Below are 19,481 nucleotides of genomic sequence, written 5' to 3'. Positions count from 1 at the left end.
CGGCACTGATTTCTCATGAAAAACATTTTCCACAAACATAACATTTGTCATTTTTTTAAGCAAAAAAAGAAGCAGCTAGAATATTTTAGCTATTTGTACAAAAAAAAACAGTCAGTGTTTGTTGGAGCCTTAAAGTATTTCTATGAAAAGACAAATACGACCTTGTCCAGGATTTTCTCTGTCAATATTACTTTACAGAAAATGTTAAAACAATTTGCTAAATCAAATGTCTTCAATACAGAATAAACGGTCTAGGTCTTCTAACTAGATTTGGAGTCCCTCTGAAAGGAAAACAGGATGTTGGACTCAAATAAAGTGGTTCGCATACGTGATTTATCAAATTATGTTTATCCAAATGAAGTGGAGTAAACATTTGAGGCCTCTGGAGGTCTGAAATCCACAAGGATTATCATTAATGCTGAAACACTAGTCAAGGCTCAAGTGTTAACAATTCATTTGCCATGTCAGTGGAGTGTTACATGAGCCTCTGCTCACTTTACTGAGCCATAAAATGCCTTGCGTCTAATTTCTCGGGGCCAAATTATGTTAACACCCTGGTTCAGACCTGTTAGCGACACTAGAATGTGACGTTATCTGGTTTGACAACTCAACAGTGAGGCTCCAGAACGTGAGCCCTCCATCCTCCATCAGCGGGGCAGATCATTTTAGAGCCAGAAAGCTTCAAGGTTTTTTAACTCCTGTTCTTAAAAGTGCACAGACTGAACTGAGATCTGCCTTCCACTAATAATTCAGTATTAATGTCTAGACAAAGCATTTTAGGCCAGACATTGTTGAGGTAAGATGCACACTAATACTCAAGTTTATGTCTACTCTTATTGAGCTGAAATACCTGAGGCGAGAGGTTAGAATTGTTTAGATTCTGTATTTAAACACTTATTGTCTAACCAGGGACAAACTTGATTAGAATTGATTATTTATTCATGAACTTTTAGGCGTCTGACTTCTGGAGAAATTAGCTGTAGTCATCTTATGACAGTCCAACATAAGGAAAATGTATTATTCAAAAATAGCAAAAAGTAATAAATTTAAAATACAAATAAGGCTATATCAATTCTCTAGTCTGTCGACTTGTTTATACAAAACATTATTGATAATACACAGGATACCTAACGGCTGTAGTTTATATACAGTACTAATATTCTGTTTAAATTGACAAGTCTGCCCTCTGCAGGAAAAGGGAGATAAAAGTATTGTTGTATTGTGTATTGTTTGTAAATGTTTATCAAAATCAACACTGTATTATTCAATTTAGTTAAATTAATATAATTAAAATAGCTGGACTTGTAAGGACAGGGAATTTATAATATTTTTTGACATCAGTGTAAATCGAGTTTACAGCTGCCCGTCAACTGCCGTTCCCTTAGGATTATGGGAAATGTAGTCTTTGGTAAAGTGGATCATACCAATCATAAAGTCCAACGCAAATAGCAGGCAAAACACAGATGAGTTCTTTATTTTAAGAATTTATAGTCTAGTACAGTTTTTTCAGTCAGTTTAATATCAATTAGTTTTTAAAGGAGGTTAATTAAAAGTGTAAATACTTGATGAATGAAGTAGTCGAACAGCCAATGTCCGCCCCCCCCTCTCCGTCACTGCTGAATACGCGCGTCCCGGCACCGCGAGTTCTCTTCCACCGTCGGATTACAGGCGAGGCAGCACGCGACAGCCCCGACACCGAGCCGCCGAACGCCGAACCAAACCCACAGTAAGTCCCGAGAAGTCTCATGTCCCCGCAGAGGACTCGTTCCTGGGTCGGCAGCTGTTTGTGAAGAGACGGACATGTTGTGCTTGTGGGACTTTTTCAGCGCCACGTGGTCAAAGTGAACTACGAGTTGGAGGCGGCTGTCAAAAAAAAAAAAAAGTTGCCGTGTAAACTTGTCACGAAGCTAGAATGTCAAACTCGATACCTTTTATAAAACATGAAGATTCATAACACGTGCTTTGAGTTGAGATCAGAACAATACGGACCTTTACACCAACATCACTGGTTTAGGTGCAGTTGTGAGTTTTCTCAGCTTCAGTCTGGGACTTTGACAGAAACAATGTAATTGTGTTATCTTGTTAAATGTTAACTTGTAACCGTTACAGTCGGACAGGACCGTCTTTAGCTCATTGATAACTCAACACACTGTTAATCGGGCTAAACTGTTTGAATACTTCTATGTTGTTGGAACTGGAGCTTTACTGGTCTCACAGAGGCCCGGGGGCGTCTGGTGTGCTGCTCGAACTTGGTCCCATTGTTTATTTATCATCATCCTCAGTCGTTGCCTGGTTCTTTGCCTGATATGCAACACGCTGCCAAACTAACACGGGACGCGAACCCGCTTCAGCAGCAGAAGCTCCGTGTTGTTATAGGTCCAGTGTGTAAGATTTAGGTGAAAGGGATTTAATGGCAGTAATTGACTATAAAATAACCCCAGTGATGTCTAAACTAGTGTTTCATCTAAACTGTACAAATTGTTCTTTCCTTTATTCTAGAATGGGCCCTTTACGTTTGAATACTTTATATTTACATCAGGAGTGGGTCCACTCCAAGGAGGCTGCCATGTTTTTTTGTTTTTTTTTACAGTAGCCCAGACTGGACAAACTAAAAACCTTTTTATGACCACTGAAGGCTGCCACAGGCTTTTATGACAACCGTTGGCTGCAACGTGCAACTTCACCACTAGATGTCACTAGATTCTACACACTGAACCTTTAACTATGTGTTCAGCTGCGAGCCAGGGGAGGGGCTGTGTGTCGACTGGAGGCGTCTCTGTTACATTACATGTTATTTGGCTGACGCTTTTGTCCAAAGCGACTTACAATTAGTACACTCAACATTCATGAGGGGCCAAGGACACTTTGGCATGCAGATGGGAGAGAGTGGAGTTTGAACCGGCAACCTTCTTGTTGAAGAACCACCACTCTAACCACTAGGCCACACCGCCCCTGTTGGCATCGATACTGCTGCAAATAAGCATCTATTTTAGTATCTGAGTTTTTTTGACAACCCTAGTAACTTGAAGCAACAAGGCGCATATTAAACATGAAATGCACACTTCTCAGAGCTAACGTCTGAAGTCACCAGCTGTTCGGAATTGTTCTGCGTTCATTTCATCTTCAGCACTTGTTGCTTCCACGATGGACTGTAAAGGGTTTTGTATTTTCTATCTATTCTCTGTTTGCGTATCAGCTTCTCATTACAGTAGCCAAAGGTGAGTTTTAATGTTGGGGTGCTCCTCACAACATACTCTGGATGGCTGTTTTGGAAAGGTTGGAACTTGTTGCACCAGGTACATCCAGCCCCACAGCTCTGCAGTTAGTCCTCCACAAAGACAAATGTCTGGTGTTTTTCTCGTCTTTCCACTTCTTCAGACCGGTGTAGATGAGTTTTTTTGAGGGGGCAGTTTGTGCAATCCTTTTAATAGCATGGAAAAGTATGGCTAGGATGTGGCTATCATACTAACTTGTATACAAAATGAAGGCTTGTCCTTCCATTGATTAATCTGCTTTTGATTAATCAACCTATGTTCTCCATTAATCAAGGAGTGATTGTTATTAAAAAGAATATAAAATGATCGTCACTGTTACAGTTAAATCAATTGCAATATACAAAAAAAGTACTCAATCACATTTGGAATGGACAAACATTTGGCCCCCCTTGCTACGAAAACCTAGACCGCAATTGATCATCGAACTGTCTTCAGTTAAATCTAGTGACGATCAATAAAGTAATTGCTCAATTAACTTACTTGTCTATCAAAACTAACCTTTCAGATCAGTTAACCCCTTAATAGAGAAATGGATCAGTCCTCGCCCAACAGTCAGCAGGGCAGTCAGGCAGAAGCTATTTGGCACAACCGCAGTGCCCATGAGCAGGCTGAGAGCAACCACTATCGCCGACTGGCCGCCAATAGCAACGGACCGCTGGCGTCCTCTCCACGGAGCCCAGGCACCAAAGGCCACTTGACCTTCCGCTCCAGAAACGCCAGCAATAAGCAGCAGGAGCCCGTCCCCGTCGTGAAGGCGTCCGGTACCCCTCACCGTCAGTCCAGTAGAGGCCGCCACCGCACCTCCTCTGAGAACGAGCAGGGCGGCAAGGGAAGCAGGGGGCCTTACCACAGGAAGAGGCTCCACTCGGAGACGCAAAGCCGACCCAAATGGGACAAGTATGACCCCTCGCATAAGGAATGGGAGAGACTTGCTGTGTGTTTTCAGTTGTTTTTTAACTATGATGATTGGTTTTCAGTTGTTGTCCGTCTGCATTTTCGTTATGCTAACTTATGTATTGTGTATTAAAGGATCTTCAGTTTTTCCAAATTCAGGTTTTAACAAATTTTACGCGAAACATAATTTGTTTCGGATGTATTCATACATCGGAAGACGAACCATTACAGATGTTCTGAGGCTTTTCTAGACTGTATATCGTTCAAGCCCTGGTAATATTTTTGATAGGCAGATTTATTTAAACTGTAGTTTCTTGCTGAAGACACATTTTGAGGAAAGGAAAAAACCCTCAGTTAGCTTTCACCGATCTACACAAAAATCGTGACTAGACAAGAAATAAGTCTAGAGTTGCAATGGGAAAACGCAACAGGAAGCCTGCCATTTTGGATCAACTTCATATGGACACGAGTGTCGTCACAACAAGATGGAAATATAAACAACCTTGAATTTCGAGTTTTCATCAGTGTGATCGTGGTCCAGCGGTGCATGACAGACACAGGAAGTGAAGTGGTTGTCCTTGCCACATTGCGCAAAACGCATGCAATGCGGAGAGACGTGCGCTTGGTCATTGATCGCTCTCTCCACTAACCGCAACAGGCTTCAAATGCGTGTGCTCGGCCCGTCAGTGCTGCAACGAAGCCCTAGTTTGTGTTGTTGCAGGATTCGCATGCATGAATGTATCAATGTTACATGAGAATCAATGTACAACTTGTAGTGATATTCAGTCATGTGTAGTAAATTGCCTCTGTGTTTTGATGAGTAGGTTTCTGCTATCACTGGGGGGGGGGGGGTGGTTGTTGATTTGGTGGTGAGCAGTGTTTTGTTCTATAATCCAGACTCTGCAGAGCAGGCAACTCTCACTGGCTGAGGAATGTGCAGACACCAGTCTGCTGCTGTTAACCCACCAGTTCAACTCGAACTGGAAGTGAAACAAAGATGTCAAGTTATTATAACATTTAGTTTTTTTATATTTTCATGTCTGTTATTTCACACACTGTGATTCCACCGTTTCTTTTATGTCGGCTTGCTGGTTGTTTTAAAGAAAATGTCTGTCTCATGGTTTGATTTGTGTCTCCCTGCCCCACCTTCGTGTCATCTGTGACTCAGCATGTTGTCGTAACATGGAAACCAGCGTCTTGTTAACCTGTTGCTCCTTCCCTGTGTCTGATTGTGCCGACTGCAGCGCTTTAACACCCGGTCACGACTCTTAGATGAACTGTCCGAAGTTCAAATGAAGATTTGTTTTTTTACACTGTCTGAATTTCTCCTGAATTTCTCCCCCTACCTCCTCAGTACCAAGATGAGTGGACTCCAGTGCCTCGCCTCCGAGAACATCTGGTTCGACAAACAGCGCTACGATGAGGCAGAGACGCGCTTCTACGAGGGAGCCAACGGGCAGGTACCACAAACACTTCATCTCCAGCCACAGACCCAGAGACCTGGTCATCAGGGCTGTATGTTCTACATGCATGTCTTTTTTTTAGACAACTTTTGAGTGTCAAACCTGCACCTGTGGCGCTTTCTCTCTTCCTGTCTTCCTCCTGCACAGCTGTCTGTCAGTCTGTTGGTCCAAAGCACTAGTTGCATCATCGTCGGTAATGGCGCTCGGAGCAGCCGCGTGCATGCGGGTTAAGCCCCTCGATTTAGAAGTGACTCGTCCTTCAGAGGAGGGTCAGGTGGTTTGGCAGCTGCCTCTGCCTGTCGGGCTGTCCCGGGGCTGCAGCTCTTAAGTGTTCTCACTACACAGGCCCTGTAACAATAGAGATTATAGTGGAATCGCTTCTATTTCTTAAAGGCTAGTTTCCCTTAATTAAAAAAAGGGCACATCTTCTCATGTACTCTGGGATTTCTAATAATCCAGATAGATTTGGGGATGTGCTCTTTTCTTTAAAGTCTATTCAAAAAGTTCCTGAATATAGTTTGAAATAAACGTTTCAACGAGTTCACATCCGTTTCTATCTTGTGAGGTTTGATGGCTCTGATGATCCGTGTGTAGCAGCCGACTCTCTACTTCAGCCAACGACTGTTCCTCTCTTCTTGTCTTTTCTTTGTTTCCTCCCTTACTTGTAACGCTGTACGTCAGCGGGTGCAGGTGAAAACGGCCCCGCAGCCGGCCAAAGGGCGCAACCAGAAACGCCAGCACAGAAATGTAAGTGGTGCACGTTGAGCTTTGCTGTGTTCAGACCTGAGAACGCTGCGAGCCTGAGACGGACCGCTGAGTGTGTTGGCTGCGTCTTTATCACAGCACGAAGATGTCTGACCCTGGATCAGCATCTCACCAAACATCCTGCACAAACACTAACTGGTTTCATGTTGCATAATTTCATGTTTATTTGAGGATAATGCGGTGATTATCAAATATAATTCAAATGCTAATTTATTGTGGTTGTAACACTTATCTTTACTCACAAAGGACATCTCATAAACTGTCTGAATGAGATGGTTATTCATTGATAAAACTTGCAGGAATAGTCTGACAAATGGGAAATTTGTACCACTGCCAAGAGTTTCACCAAAAGATCAACACTACAGTCGTATCATTTTGTGCAACTGGAAACATCCAACCTTGAACTGGAAAAAAGAACATCCACCCACTAAAGCCTGTGAAGATCTCACTGCTTAACAATTTAGATCACGCTGATTTTAATCCATGCAAACAACTACATTTATTTTTTGTTTTATACCCTTTACGTGGAGGCAGGTTCTCTCCCCATCCCCCCAGCTCACGTTTGATTTAACCTGCACGTCTTTGCACATCATAATTGATTTTTGTGGCTTGCTGCTTCACATCAGACCTGGTTGGATCTCAGCCTGGATGATAATTCACCTGCTTTGCAATTTCAACCCTGATCTGAGACATGGCACCGGGATAATTGATCTGTGTTAATCTTTCCACAGTCATCCTCACATGCAGGAGCAGACCAGGAGCTGGTAACACGCATGAAGAGCCTGGAGCTGGAGAACCAGACGCTGCACAAAGGTGTGTGTGTGTTTGCCAGACTGCTTTTGCCCACATGTTATGGTTTCACAGTATTAATAGTATTAACAGAATTGACGCGTGTCGTGTTTCTGCTTCTTCAGTGGTGGAGCACATGAAAGCAACCATGCTGAAGTTAGAGTCCAGAGTAGCTTTGCTGGAAAAGACCCCTGCAACAGCAGCAACAGCAGCTGTCCCATCTGCTAAGGTTAATAACTTAATTCAAATTTATTGGTGCTGGAAAAAGAAAAGAGTGAACAACCTTGTTGGAAAAATAAACGGCTCAAATGACTTTTGTATTTTTCCCAGGCTGCTCCAGCCAAGGTGGAAGACAGTGATGACGAAGATGATGACATGGACTTGTTCGGCAGTGATGAAGATGATGAGGAGACAGAACGCCTCAAGCAGGAGCGCATTGCTGCCTATGCAGCCAAGAAGGCCAAGAAACCCACGCTCATTGCCAAGTCATCGATCCTGTTGGACGTCAAACCTGTGAGTAGCACAGCGTTTATATTAGATAAAGGAAATCATGGTCTTACATTGGTTGCAAAGTATTGCATCTGCAGGCGGTACATTATAGGCTGATTGGGAAATTGTCAAGCAGAGTCCTGCCATAGAAATTGTGTCTTTACAACATCATCAAATTTAACGTTGAGGTCATTCCTCCTCAGTGGGACGATGAGACGGACATGGCGAAGCTGGAGGAGTGTGTGCGCACGGTGCAGATAGACGGGCTCCTGTGGGGAGCATCCAAACTGGTGCCGGTGGGCTACGGCATCAAGAAGCTGCAGATCGGCTGTGTGGTCGAGGACGACAAGGTTGGAACCGACATCCTCGAGGAGGAGATCACCAAGTTTGAGGACTTAGTAAGTAACGGTCAACTTTCATTTGTGTGTCTCCCTAAAAGAAACTCGGATGTTGAAGGGTCTAATCCACCGGATGTTTAACATGTAGGCTACTAAAGCATCAGGAGATCAAATGGACAGTGGTGAGAGTGGTACAGACGTGTTAAAATTAAAAAAAATATTAGTGTATATCACACTTGATGCTTTATTTGTTTTTAAATTAAACAACTTGGATGAACAACAAATCACTACAACACAGAAACATAAATACCTTCAGACACACACCTTGACCTGTTTGTTGTTCTTCTTCTGCAGGTCCAAAGTGTAGATGTAGCTGCCTTCAATAAGATCTAAGCTCCACCTGCTCTTCCTTTGCTCCACCAAAGTGTTGCTGCTGCTGCTCCTCGCTGACACGGTTATTAAAGCTTTGAGCACAAACATCTCTCTCTGTTTGGTTTTTAATCTCTGTGAAATGTTAGGGTCATTTCCACTGTTCAAGTTTAAGGAGAACACAGCTTCAGAGTTGACCCCAATCCCACCCAGAATCCTGGGTACACAGGCTGAGTGAATGTCGTCTTCACTTTATGAAGCAACCCCATAGTTTCAGAAACATTGTAGAAAGACAAGGTCCCGGCCCTGAGGTCCAGATACACTCCGATCCTGCTGCAGCCGAGAGCCGCGATGGTCAGGCTCTCCTTGTTGTGCTGAAACGAACAGGCGGAGCTGGAGCAGTCCAGGCTCCAGGATTTGGTGTTGTGCCCCAGCTTGCTGTCGCTCCCTCCTCCAGCTCTACTCATGTTCTTGTAGCAGACGCCGACGGAAACCCCTCCCTTGCCAGACCACTCCACCTCCCAGTAGCAGCGTCCGGCCATACCGGCTCTGCACAGCACCTGGGCCCAGTTGGTGAAGCGGTCCGGGTGGTCGGGGTAGGGCTGCGGCTCCGGACGCGTGGTCAACACTCGCCGACCATCAGAGAAGCATAAATAAGGATTGGCTGTGTTTGGATCCAGGGTTAAATCATTGTAATCTGGACAGGGAAGAAAAATAATAAATGTGTGATACAGAATTCCATATTTAATAGACCATCTTATGATATTCTAACCAGTATTGATTTATATTTGGGTCAATTTGTGTCCACAACGAATTTTTATTTCAGAAGCAAAACTAAATAATTGTACTCACATTGTAGGAAATCAGCCCTCGTCTTCGGTTCGGTGTTGAACGATACTTCTGCATGTTTTGCTGTTGGAAGAGTTAAACATGGAATTATTGAATAACTTAATTTCACCATAAAAAGAAAAAAGCTTGTACCTTTAGTTTTGTCTGAGGTGACTTGATTGCTGGTTTCCTTCAGTGAAATCACTAAATGCAGAGAAAAAAAAAATCCTTAGAAAATGCACTTCATAATTTCCTAAAACATTTCTTATTGGATGTTTGTTGAAAACAAAGACAAACCTTTCTCAGAGATTCTGCTTAATTCTTTTTGGAATGTTTCATCCAGACTGTCCTTCAGATCAGCCAGGGCTCCTCTCGTGGTTTTGTACATTGTGTATTGAAGTGCGTCTGTGCTGGGCAGCTCCACCGTCTTGGTAGGGAACTGAAAAGACTTGGACCTCTGCAGTCACGCATCAAACAAATAAGAGGACAGCAAAGGAGAATTATTGTTTGAAATTCCAAGTAGAAAAAGTGCTTCAGAAGGAGAAGATCCATTACAAATGCTTATTATCAGCTTCCTGTATGAAAGTCAATTTGACGACTGCATCTATACACTAGTCAATATTTTGAGGCTGTCATAAGCTAAACCTTAAAAGTTTGGTGTGTTCTTGAAAGGTTCAATTTAAATCTTGACCTTTCAAGTCGATTTAACATTCACTATATCCCCAAAATAACATCTCTCTGATTTAGTAAAATTTTCTTCTCAAAATATCTTATTTCAACAATGACTTTATTGTCAATATACAAATTAAACCTTTTTCTTTTTTTCTGGCTCCTCTAGCATCAGAATGATTGAATAACTAGAAGGCTGAGGCAGAACATTTTCCTTCACGTCCATCAAGCTCCTACAAATTTCACTCATACTTGTCCCCTACATGTGCCCTATATTTATTATTCCCAGAGAAAACTGAAAATCGTATTTTAAAAACGTAGTTTCTCCAAATGGAAAAAATTATTGGATCTGATTTTGTATCTGCACCAGTTCTTCCAACACTGCCTCCCTCAAAGTTTTGCTATAATCCTGCTTAAAAATAAACAGGGTGAAAACATAACCTCCTTAGCAGAGGTGATAACAGTTCCTGAGGTTGACAGCAGGTGTAATGAGGATGTTTCAATAGTCAAAGTTTCAGGAAGTGAAAGCACTTGGCCAAGCCTCTGCTTTAGTTTCCTACCTGCAGGAAGTAGACGTGGTCGTCCGAGCGGCAGAGCTTCTCCAGCTCGGCGTCGGCCCTCCTCAGCTCGACCATCTCCCTCTGCAGCTTCTCCAGCAGCTCCGCAGCCTGAGTGACAGCCGCTCTCTCCTGGCCTCGGATCAGCTCCTTCACCTCCAGGCCTTGTTTCTCTATGGAGCGGATCAGCCTGGAGAAAATCCTCTGGCTCTCATCCACCGCCGCCTCTGTGGAGTGCTGCAGAGGATCAACTCGTCCTTATTGGCTTGATCTCCAGGAGTCACACACACACACCAAACATTTCTTTAAATTCTACAGTTTGTACACATGGGTGAATCTCACTCACCTTAATGTATCCGATTATATATCGAAGTTCTTTCTCCGTGTCCTTCAACTTCTGCACAGACTTCAAACCGGTTTCCTGGAGTTTTTTCTGGGAGAATGCAGAGGATGGATGGATATCACACAGTGCCGCCCCTCAGGCTGCTCGCTCAGATGTACTTTCCACGCTTGACTTTCAAGATGGATGTTTTGATTTTACAAATCACAGCTTTGGACTCATAACATGTGGCCGCAGGACCAGGGCACATTTCACTTTCCCTGTGTTGAAGGGAAGCTGAAGCTTTCGATGTCCTTCATTTCAGACTCTAGATTTACAAATTAAAGGTCTGTTCATCAATTTGTCTTTAAGTTTGGCTAAGTTAGGTCTTATTTAGAGATTCACTTCCAGATAATTGGTGAAGGTGCTGCAAACAAATGATTTTTATCCAAAGTGACTCACATTAAGTGCATTTAACCCCGAGGGTACATGCCCAGGAGGACAAGAATCAAAAAAGTACAATTTCTTCAAAATAAAGTAAAATTATAATAATATAATTAGTTACATTTAGGTGCTACTAAAGTGTTAAAAAGTTTTTTTTTTTTATTCAAAGGTATAGTCTACAAACAAAAAATCCAGAGTCATACAGGGTCATTGAAGTTAATCCATGAGTCCAAGTGAATGTTAGCGCCAAATTTGAACGAGCTGGCTTGTGGTGATATTACATTCACAAAGGGAAACGTGTTTGAACAACAAATCCTAATCAGTTCATTCATGAGTACACATTAATGGTCACATTGACCTTTAACCTCCGGGCCCCATCATCGAATCAGTTCATCTGAGTCCGACTGAAAGTTCCAATAAAGATTAATATACTGTATGAATGCGAGACAAGTGCTCCAACAAAGTTAATACTAGTCTCAGTTGTATTACAGTAAATTATTGTGTTTATAAATATATATTTGACGGAATTCAACATCGTGACAGTTGGAAGGAACCCACCTGTTGTGCAGATCTCTCCTCCGCCACTGGGACTGTGTCGTGGCCCTTGTGTCTGTCTCTCACGCACTGAGTGCACACACCGTGTTGGTCGGTGCGGCAGTACAGACGCAGAGGCTTGTCGTGCTGCGGACACAGCTTCTCCCCCCTCGGCTGCTCTGGAGCTGGCCCCACTTTGTGAGCCTTCCCGTGGAAGCGCTCCTCGTGGCCTCTCAGGTGAGACGCGCAGAACGACTGCGAGCAAACCGGACAGGACTTCACAGCTTTGCTCTTCCTCCCCGAGCAGGCGCTGCACTTCACGTCGTCCGGTTTGGCCGAAGCTTCGAATCCGCTTCGCTTGAACTGCTCCACCACTTCCCCCAGAACCGTGTTCCTGCTCAGCAGAGGTCTGGGATTGAACACCTGCCGGCACTGGGGGCAGCTGTACTGGCCCTTCTGCCGGGTCCCGCTCCAGTAGTCCTCGATGCAGTCCAGACAGTAGCTGTGTCCACAGGGGATCGTCACCGGGTCCCTCAGAACCTCCAGGCACACGGAACAACAGAACTGGTCCTGCTCTATAGAAATAGTTGCCGCTGCCATTTCCCCCCCAGCACTCCCAACAGAAACTGGAAAGGGACAAAGATGGGCGTGGTATCCAGGTAAGTTGACGTCAGCTTCTAGGGTTTCACGCGCTGAGGCCTTGACGCCTCCAATCACAGCTGCACACCAGGAACCAGTAAACACCAGGAACCAGTAAACACAGCAAAGAACAACCTGCTGAACCAACAGCCGCTGACTTTACATACGGAGGGAAATTCACAAAATGCATCGACGTATGAAATTGGAGACAAAACCTTTTTCATTAAAGAGCTGCGATGTTTTTGTGTGCACAGTAAAACCCGTTTGTCCACTTCCATCTCGTGAACACACACAAAACCAAGAACATGCTGACAATACAATTAAATAAATAAACCAGCCCATGTGGAAATAAGCACCACCTTGATAAAACAAGCGTGTTTTTTTAATTTTATGTCAGCACATCATACATCACAATACATTATTACACGTAGATTATGTAAGGCAGAATATTTAGTGTTATAGCTTTCAGTAAAAAAAAACGAAAATGAGTTTATAAAATCATCATTTAAATAAAAACTGAAGTCAATTTCCAGACATTTTCCTGCAAATGAAGAAATGAGATGGTGAATTCAGTTCTGCTTCTCGCCGCTTGAAAGGTCCACCGGTCAGATTTAGATGAAAGGGATGAAAGGTCCACCGGTCAGATTTAGATGAAAGGGATAAAATAATGCTAGTGATATTTTCACTAGTCTATAATCATCTAAAATGTAGAAATTGTGGTTTTCTCTACCCCGAGAAAGAGCCCTTTATATTTTAAATACTTTATATTTACATCAGGAGGGTAGGTTGAGGGGTATTCTTCTCTATTACTTGATTTTTGTTGTCACTAAATTCTACACACAACCTTCAATACTAAAGCGGTAGATGATTCGTCTGTGTGGTTTTCAGCAGCTCTTCCTTCCTCGTCGCTTTCCCACCTGCACTTAACTACGAGATGCAAGTACAGCTGATTGGTCAAAACCAAACAATCAGCTTTACACTTCGTATATGGCGGTACAGGTTTTAGAGAGGAGAGGAAGGGCAGTCAAGTCCAGGGGCGTTCAGGCCGTGAAATGCTGATAGAAGTCTATTTCCTCCTGGGGTGAGCGCGTCGCTGAAGGTGCCTCGGTCTGGTTCCGGAGGACAGTTTGGTGCCTGAGCAGAGAGACGGGTCATTAATAGTCAACAGCAGCAGGAGGCCACAGAGAGAACATCAGGACTGTGGTGAACTGATAAGAGCAGAGCTCACATTATGCTCCTGTGCCGGACTATAAGGAGAGCTGGTAAACACAAACTGCTTTTCCTAATATGCCATGTGTTGCTGAGTCAGTACTTAATTATGCCGTTATTGATAAAACTCATACTCTACATACTATGACGGAGTATTGGGGCCATTTAAAGAAAAAAAACTAGAATAATGTCGTAGTATTGTGACTTTTTTCTTGTAAATTTACCACCTTCTTCTCTTGTTACAACTTCATTATTTTACTTTTACGATTTTATTCTTGTGATATAACATCTTCAGCCATAAATTTGCAAGAATGGAGCAGTAAATTGAATTTTTTTTTCTTGGAATATTACAACTTAAATTTTTTATTTTACAACTCTAATAGTTTTCCTAAAACCACAGCCAAGATATTTTACATATGCTGAATTTTCCCCCTCTTTCTGTCACTAAAGTTATATTTATGACAATTGGCATCATGTTCTAAATTAGCACGCTCATTGAAACACGTTACTTCTGATAATGTCTCTATTTACCAAATGACAAGATGCCAAACGTGGGCACGGCGGATCCCTGAGGGAGGAAGGGGTTGAGAGGACTCACAGGACTTTGGTCCAGCCCAGGCGAGGAGATCGCTGCAAACACAAAAAGAACAAAGACAGTTGTCTCAGCTGTCCAAAGTGTCAGGTTACAGCAGGAACACCACTCTCGTCCTCTACCAGTGCAGATTCAGCAAATACCCTTTAAACAACCAGCTGAATAAGGTCTTTGTACAGCATGATAATGTGGTTGGAGGTGGAAACACAAGCAAACGATTTCTACAGGAGTAAATATTTGACTAAGTCCAACAATTTAAAGATATATATATATATTCCATTATATTCATTTTATAACCATAATTATCTCTGAAGGACGTTATGTTTATGTCTGTATTTGTCTCTCTGTCTGTTACTTAGCAGGATTATGCAAAATCTACAGAACAGATAACAACCAAACTTGTGGAAGGATACAAATCTTAAATTTGCCTAAAGTCTTTTACATTGTGTATAACATAAAACACCTGACATCCAAAACCATTAAAACAGTAAGAATGACAAGTGTGTCATAACAAAATCTAACAAACAGTCTTTAAAGATGCTTTTACATTGACACTGTGTTGTTTTTAATTCTTTTATTAATTGACGTCCAACGTATTGTGTAGCTGAGCATGAACTGGTTTATCGATTCACCTGCTGTAGCTTCCATTAGTCCGTTAAACACAGCATCACTAGACTCTGTGGTGTCTGTCTGTGCAGCCGGATCTGAAGAACCTACGATCACCACTTCTCTCACTGCAAATCACAGAAACACAAAATCACATGAACAGAGATGATAACAGGAACAATATGTTCCAGATAAAAACACAGATCTGGCACCAGCCTTTGTGCATCTACCTCTCTCGTAGATGCTGACAAATCCTCCCTGGCAGACCTCCTGCAACAGTCCTTTAAAGTCGGACACAGCCGTCATCACTGGGCCGAAGGTGATGTTGGCGTCGGCGGTGACTGGAGGCAAAGCCGACAGCACAGGTGGAGTGTGAAGAGACTGACAGCTCTGCCATCACAAACAAAGAGAGCAGGAGGGAAATGAAGTCTGACGTGTGGGTTCAAGTCACAGAGTTCCTGTCCTGAGGATCTGAAGGAGAGAATAAATCTGAGTGCAGTTACCTGGAGGAAGTGGATGTGGTCGGCGGCGTGGGAAAGCTTGTCCAGCTCGGCCTCGTTCTTCTTCAGCTCGGCGATCTCCTTCTGGATCTTGTCCAGCAGCTGCTCAGCCTGACTGACGGCCGTCCTCTCCTGAGCATGGATCAGCTCCCTCACCTCGAAGCGCTTCAGCTCGATCGACCGAATCAGCTCGGTGAAGAGGGCGTCGCTTTCTTCAGCTGTGGCCCGAGCAGAGCGCTGGCAGGGGGACGCAGAGAGCAAAGATTCTCACGTGATTCACTTGCCACAAAAGACTGGTGCCCAACAATAGAAATAAATGAATAAATAATAGTTTCTTACACAATAAAGAAGAATAGAGACATTTTAACATCTATCTAACCGAACTGGGACTTAGCTCTTACCGAAACAGAGCAAATGGCCTGTCTCAGCTCCTGAACCTCCATCTCTCTGAGCTGAATTCGCAGCTGTGAGCTCTGCTTCATGTCGCCGACCTGCCTCTGAGAAAGAAAAACATGAATATTAAGTCACACCTCTAAGATGTGGGTGCTGTGGTTGCCCGGAGGCACTGACACAAAAACCACAACACCCTTTCTTTGTGTTTGGCAATAGACGTTTGTTTCAGGTACTTCCAAGTACTTTTTAGCCTGTTTGGATCAGATGCTTTGATGATAACACAGCTTTGTGTTTCTATTGGAGTTATAATAATAAAATGCCCGTAAACGATTCAACTTTTCTTTGTATGACTTTAATTTAATCACTGATCACTGATAACAGGTTTTAAAGTCCAAGTCTGCAGTTGTTTACTTTATCAAATGATTTGTCAAACATTTCCCTAATAAATCAAAGAACTGATAAAAAAGACCAGATAAGTCCTGGAGGAGGATCAATCAATAACCAGTAAACAATGTATTCACAGTTAATAAACCAGTGTATAAACTCTTAAGAAACTAACAACATAGCTTTGTATCTTTAAGCTTGTGAAGAAGAATACAAGTGAAGGATCTTTACTGTTTTTTTTATAATTATTAGAAGTTTGATCAGAGCCCAGAGCATCAGTCTAAACACGTGATCAGATCAGCATGTGAGTGGTGTGTGTGTGATCAGCTGTGACTCGATCAATGGTTACCTGTCGATCCTGGACCTCCACCTCAGCCAGCACCGTGTCGTGTCCCTTGTGCTCGTCCGTCAGACACAGGTAGCAGATGCACTGTTTGTCGGTGCGGCAGAACACCTCCAGCAGCTTGTCGTGCCGGGGACAGATGGTCTCCTGCAGCTTCCTGGAGGCCCACACCAGCCGGTGCTTCTTGAAGGCGGCGGACTCGTAGTGGGGTCGGACGTGGACGTCGCAGTAGGAGGCCAAACACACCAGACACGACCGGACCGCCCGGTTCTTCCTCCCGGTACACACGTCGCACTCCACGTCGTCGCCCTCCGCGAAGCTCTGGGTCTCGGGCGTCGCGGCCTCCTGGAGTCCGGTCTTCCGGAACTTCTCCACCACGTCGGCCAGCATCGTGTTCCGGGCCAGGGACGGCCTCGGGTTGAAGTTATGTCGGCACTGCGGACACATGAAGACCCCCAGGTAGTCCTCCTGGTCCCAGTAGTCCCGGATGCACCTGGAGCAGTAGCTGTGTCCGCAGGGGATCGTCACCGGGTCCTTCAGCACGTCCAGACATATTGAGCAGTTGAACTGGTCCCGGTCCAGCACCACCCCGGCCTGAGCCATCGAGCAGTACCGACAGTAATCACAAGAAAGAGGGAGAACCCCGGAGAAAACCCAGGAGGACCGGGGACAACACGGGACGAAAGCGAAACCCGGAGAAAAACAAGGGAAGAGAGCGAAACCCGTAGAAAACACAGGACAGCTGCAGAAAGCTGGAGAGGACAGGGGATGACGCTTTGTTTACAGGAAGTCCAGAAACAAAGGGGCGTGGCCGGAAGCGGAAATAAGGGGGTTTAACAATTGAAATCACAACATTTAAAAAAAAGAACCCAATTTAATTAGATTTATTATTATTATAACCAAAAACAGTATCTAGAGAATTCCTCCCTAGAAATGTTGAATATGTGCGGCGTGCGTCCTGCCAGGTCCAGACGGTTTCAGTTTGAGAGTGAGAGTGAGTGAGAGAGAGAGAGAGAGAGGCTCCCTTAAAAAAGGTCAAATCTTTCACCTGTGCAACTGTAAGAGTTTCAAAGGTTTCTCTGATCTATGAACACTGAAGCCTCCCATTGAGTCCCATTCAATAATTTCTTGTTGAAAATAGCATTAGAGCGAATGGAGGGGTGATGGGGGGGTCTGACAGATTCTGTGAAGCTAACAAGTTTTCATAAGAGTTTTTCATAAGAGGGAGACAGACTGGCTGGTTAGAGAGAGGGAGAGAGAAAGGGATACTGAGCGGGTCTAACCGCCTGCTTGAAAAAGGTGTAATCTTGACCACTACACTCTAGCGTAGCCCTCGAACAACAATAGATTGTACAAAAACAATAAGCTCCATCTCTGACACAGAAACACCATGAGAGCAACATTTTAGAGAAAAAACCTATTTAGTTAAGTAGAAGTATTAAGCAGCATAAAATAACCCTAACCAGAGTAAAACGTGTGACTGTGAATAAGAGCTGAGTAGTAGCTTTATTTTTAAATAACTAAAATATCTAAATAATATTTAATAATAAAACGTTTCATTAAATAATATGATACAGTAAACAAAAAAATTGTAAATACAACTGATTGGAGTAAAAAGCAATGTAGTGAATTATAAAATAGCATAAAATGAAATGAGTAAAAAAACTACAGTACTTGAGTAAAATAATAAAATTTCTTTCCAGCAGTGTGTATGTGTTGTTATAGCATCTCTAGTTGTCAGTGCACTCTGCACTTCCTCAATTACTGAGAAATTATTAAGTTTCTAAAAGTTGAAGGTAACATCCTCAGATGTCTTGTGATCCGACCAACTGTAAAAAATCCTTTACATTAATATTTAACAGGTTAAAGTTGGATATCTTCATTGTGCAGGACAGAAAATCTTTCTGCTCTAAAATCACCTTATTAAATATCAAAATAGTTATTTGCCTGCAGACCAATTTTCAATAGGACCAAAAATCAATAACACATCAGGAGCTCAGGTGAATGCTCAAATACAATAACTTATACCAAAGCAAACCCACACATTAAAATGGTTTCCAATGCATTTTTTTATTAAAAATGCTGTTAAATAATTGACAAACACAGTATATGTATTCTGGTACAGTGTATCCATTTCAGTAAATGATAAATAATGACGAGTGGAAAACAAAAAGGACAACACTTTTCTTCAAATTAAAAGGAATTAAATATGAGTATTGTGCATGGGCAACATAAATAAAAGGTTAGACAGTGCATCTTTAAAAATGAATTCAGTTTCCTCTTCATACAGAACAATACATTACTTTGGTCACAAACTTAAACATTAAAGGAAAAGGTTCCAGATTGTCATAAGGCTGCCTCAATAAAAACCAAGCATCATCCAAACATTCGGTGTTTCTTGTGCGTCGCAAGTTTGGAAAAGTTGGCAGCAACCTCGTTACCATATCAACAACTGTTTGTCACGTCTGTCAATCTGGATCACACATGTTCGCCTAAGATCAAACAGAACACAAAATTCAAGAAACCCCCGCCTTAAATGCATGGATTACAAATCTGGTCAAGGAACAAAAGTGAACTGGTAAAAGGATCCCTCAAAAAATAAAATAGAACAAGATTCCCTCTCAAGTCATTCTGTGTCAAATCCTCACACTCAGGGGCTGCTTCATCACACATGTGCCCGAGCATGCACAGATCACTAACTGCTGTTCCAACACATTGTGAAGAGTTGGTCATGGGATGCAACTTTAGAAATCGATATCTCTGCAACGACTCAAAACTCAAACTTTGCGGAGGTCTTGATGACTTTATACATTTGAATTGTTATAATTACTCATAATACTGCGAGTTTCTATATTGTGGACATGTTAAGATAAATACGAGGCTGGAAAAGAGTCATGAAACGATATGAGAACCAAACCTATGACCTAGGAAAGCTCCCTCAAAGATGAAAATTGACTCTGTCTACTCACCACTAGGCCGATGGAGGGGTGCGTGAACTGTTCGATTCCACAAACACTTTTCTGTGGTGTCATCCAAGTGTCTGTAACCCCCGACATTCAAATTCATGATGCAGGTGCGAATG

General features: G+C 43.0%; 3 protein-coding genes across 5 annotated transcripts; 1 reads left to right on the top strand and 2 right to left on the bottom strand.

Annotated features, from left to right (window-relative positions):
- Window positions 1-1,602: 1,602 nt before the first annotated feature.
- eef1da (eukaryotic translation elongation factor 1 delta a (guanine nucleotide exchange protein)) lies at window positions 1,603-8,490 on the top strand. Of its 3 annotated transcripts, none has more exons than XM_062403702.1 (8): window positions 1,603-1,726; window positions 5,524-5,629; window positions 6,314-6,379; window positions 7,129-7,210; window positions 7,312-7,415; window positions 7,517-7,699; window positions 7,879-8,073; window positions 8,368-8,490. In XM_062403702.1, exons 2-8 carry the CDS (start codon window positions 5,531-5,533, stop codon window positions 8,404-8,406), a joined length of 768 nt encoding a protein of 255 aa, XP_062259686.1. In that variant the 5' UTR covers window positions 1,603-1,726; window positions 5,524-5,530; the 3' UTR covers window positions 8,407-8,490. The 3 variants fall into 3 exon arrangements, with proteins under 3 accessions (XP_062259686.1, XP_062259684.1, XP_062259685.1); XM_062403700.1 differs by lacking the exon at window positions 1,603-1,726 and adding an exon at window positions 3,790-4,172; XM_062403701.1 differs by lacking the exons at window positions 1,603-1,726; window positions 6,314-6,379 and adding an exon at window positions 3,790-4,172.
- LOC133967962 (tripartite motif-containing protein 16-like protein) lies at window positions 8,234-12,602 on the bottom strand. The gene is made up of 7 exons (XM_062403698.1): window positions 11,758-12,602; window positions 10,783-10,869; window positions 10,440-10,673; window positions 9,508-9,667; window positions 9,364-9,414; window positions 9,235-9,294; window positions 8,234-9,079 (listed from the first exon to the last, which is right to left on the bottom strand). Exons 1-7 carry the CDS (start codon window positions 12,331-12,333, stop codon window positions 8,553-8,555), a joined length of 1,695 nt encoding a protein of 564 aa, XP_062259682.1. The 5' UTR covers window positions 12,334-12,602; the 3' UTR covers window positions 8,234-8,552.
- A 113-nt stretch (window positions 12,603-12,715) lies between these two features.
- On the bottom strand, window positions 12,716-17,186 carry ftr67 (finTRIM family, member 67). Its single transcript, XM_062403699.1, has 7 exons — window positions 16,406-17,186; window positions 15,681-15,776; window positions 15,283-15,516; window positions 15,010-15,169; window positions 14,806-14,907; window positions 14,113-14,211; window positions 12,716-13,506 (listed from the first exon to the last, which is right to left on the bottom strand). The coding sequence occupies exons 1-7, from the start codon at window positions 17,000-17,002 to the stop codon at window positions 13,439-13,441; spliced, it is 1,356 nt and encodes a 451-aa protein (XP_062259683.1). The 5' UTR covers window positions 17,003-17,186; the 3' UTR covers window positions 12,716-13,438.
- Between the last annotated feature and the right edge of the window lie 2,295 nt (window positions 17,187-19,481).

This window comes from Platichthys flesus, chromosome 14 (genome assembly GCF_949316205.1).
Source record: "Platichthys flesus chromosome 14, fPlaFle2.1, whole genome shotgun sequence".
NCBI lineage: Eukaryota > Metazoa > Chordata > Actinopteri > Pleuronectiformes > Pleuronectidae > Platichthys > Platichthys flesus.
The sequence above is the reverse complement of the archived record's forward strand: the minus strand, read 5'-3'. Positions and strand labels throughout refer to the sequence as shown.

Bases quoted from the DNA above. Each gene is read 5' to 3' on its own strand.
- eef1da (XM_062403700.1), top strand. From the start codon at position 3,805: ATGGATCAGTCCTCGCCCAACAGTCAGCAGGGCAGTCAGGCAGAAGCT. The intron at 7,211-7,311 runs GTGTGTGTGTGT...CTGCTTCTTCAG, and splicing joins GAACCAGACGCTGCACAAAG to TGGTGGAGCACATGAAAGCA. The intron at 7,416-7,516 runs GTTAATAACTTA...TATTTTTCCCAG, and splicing joins CAGCTGTCCCATCTGCTAAG to GCTGCTCCAGCCAAGGTGGA.
- LOC133967962 (XM_062403698.1), bottom strand. From the start codon at position 12,333: ATGGCAGCGGCAACTATTTCTATAGAGCAGGACCAGTTCTGTTGTTCC. The intron at 9,668-10,439 runs GTAGGAAACTAA...GCGTGACTGCAG, and splicing joins ACCACGTCTACTTCCTGCAG to AGGTCCAAGTCTTTTCAGTT. The intron at 9,295-9,363 runs GTACAAGCTTTT...CTCTTCCAACAG, and splicing joins CACCTCAGACAAAACTAAAG to CAAAACATGCAGAAGTATCG.
- ftr67 (XM_062403699.1), bottom strand. From the start codon at position 17,002: ATGGCTCAGGCCGGGGTGGTGCTGGACCGGGACCAGTTCAACTGCTCA. The intron at 15,777-16,405 runs GTAACCATTGAT...TTTCTTTCTCAG, and splicing joins TGGAGGTCCAGGATCGACAG to AGGCAGGTCGGCGACATGAA. The intron at 15,170-15,282 runs GTAACTGCACTC...TTGTGATGGCAG, and splicing joins ACCACATCCACTTCCTCCAG to AGCTGTCAGTCTCTTCACAC.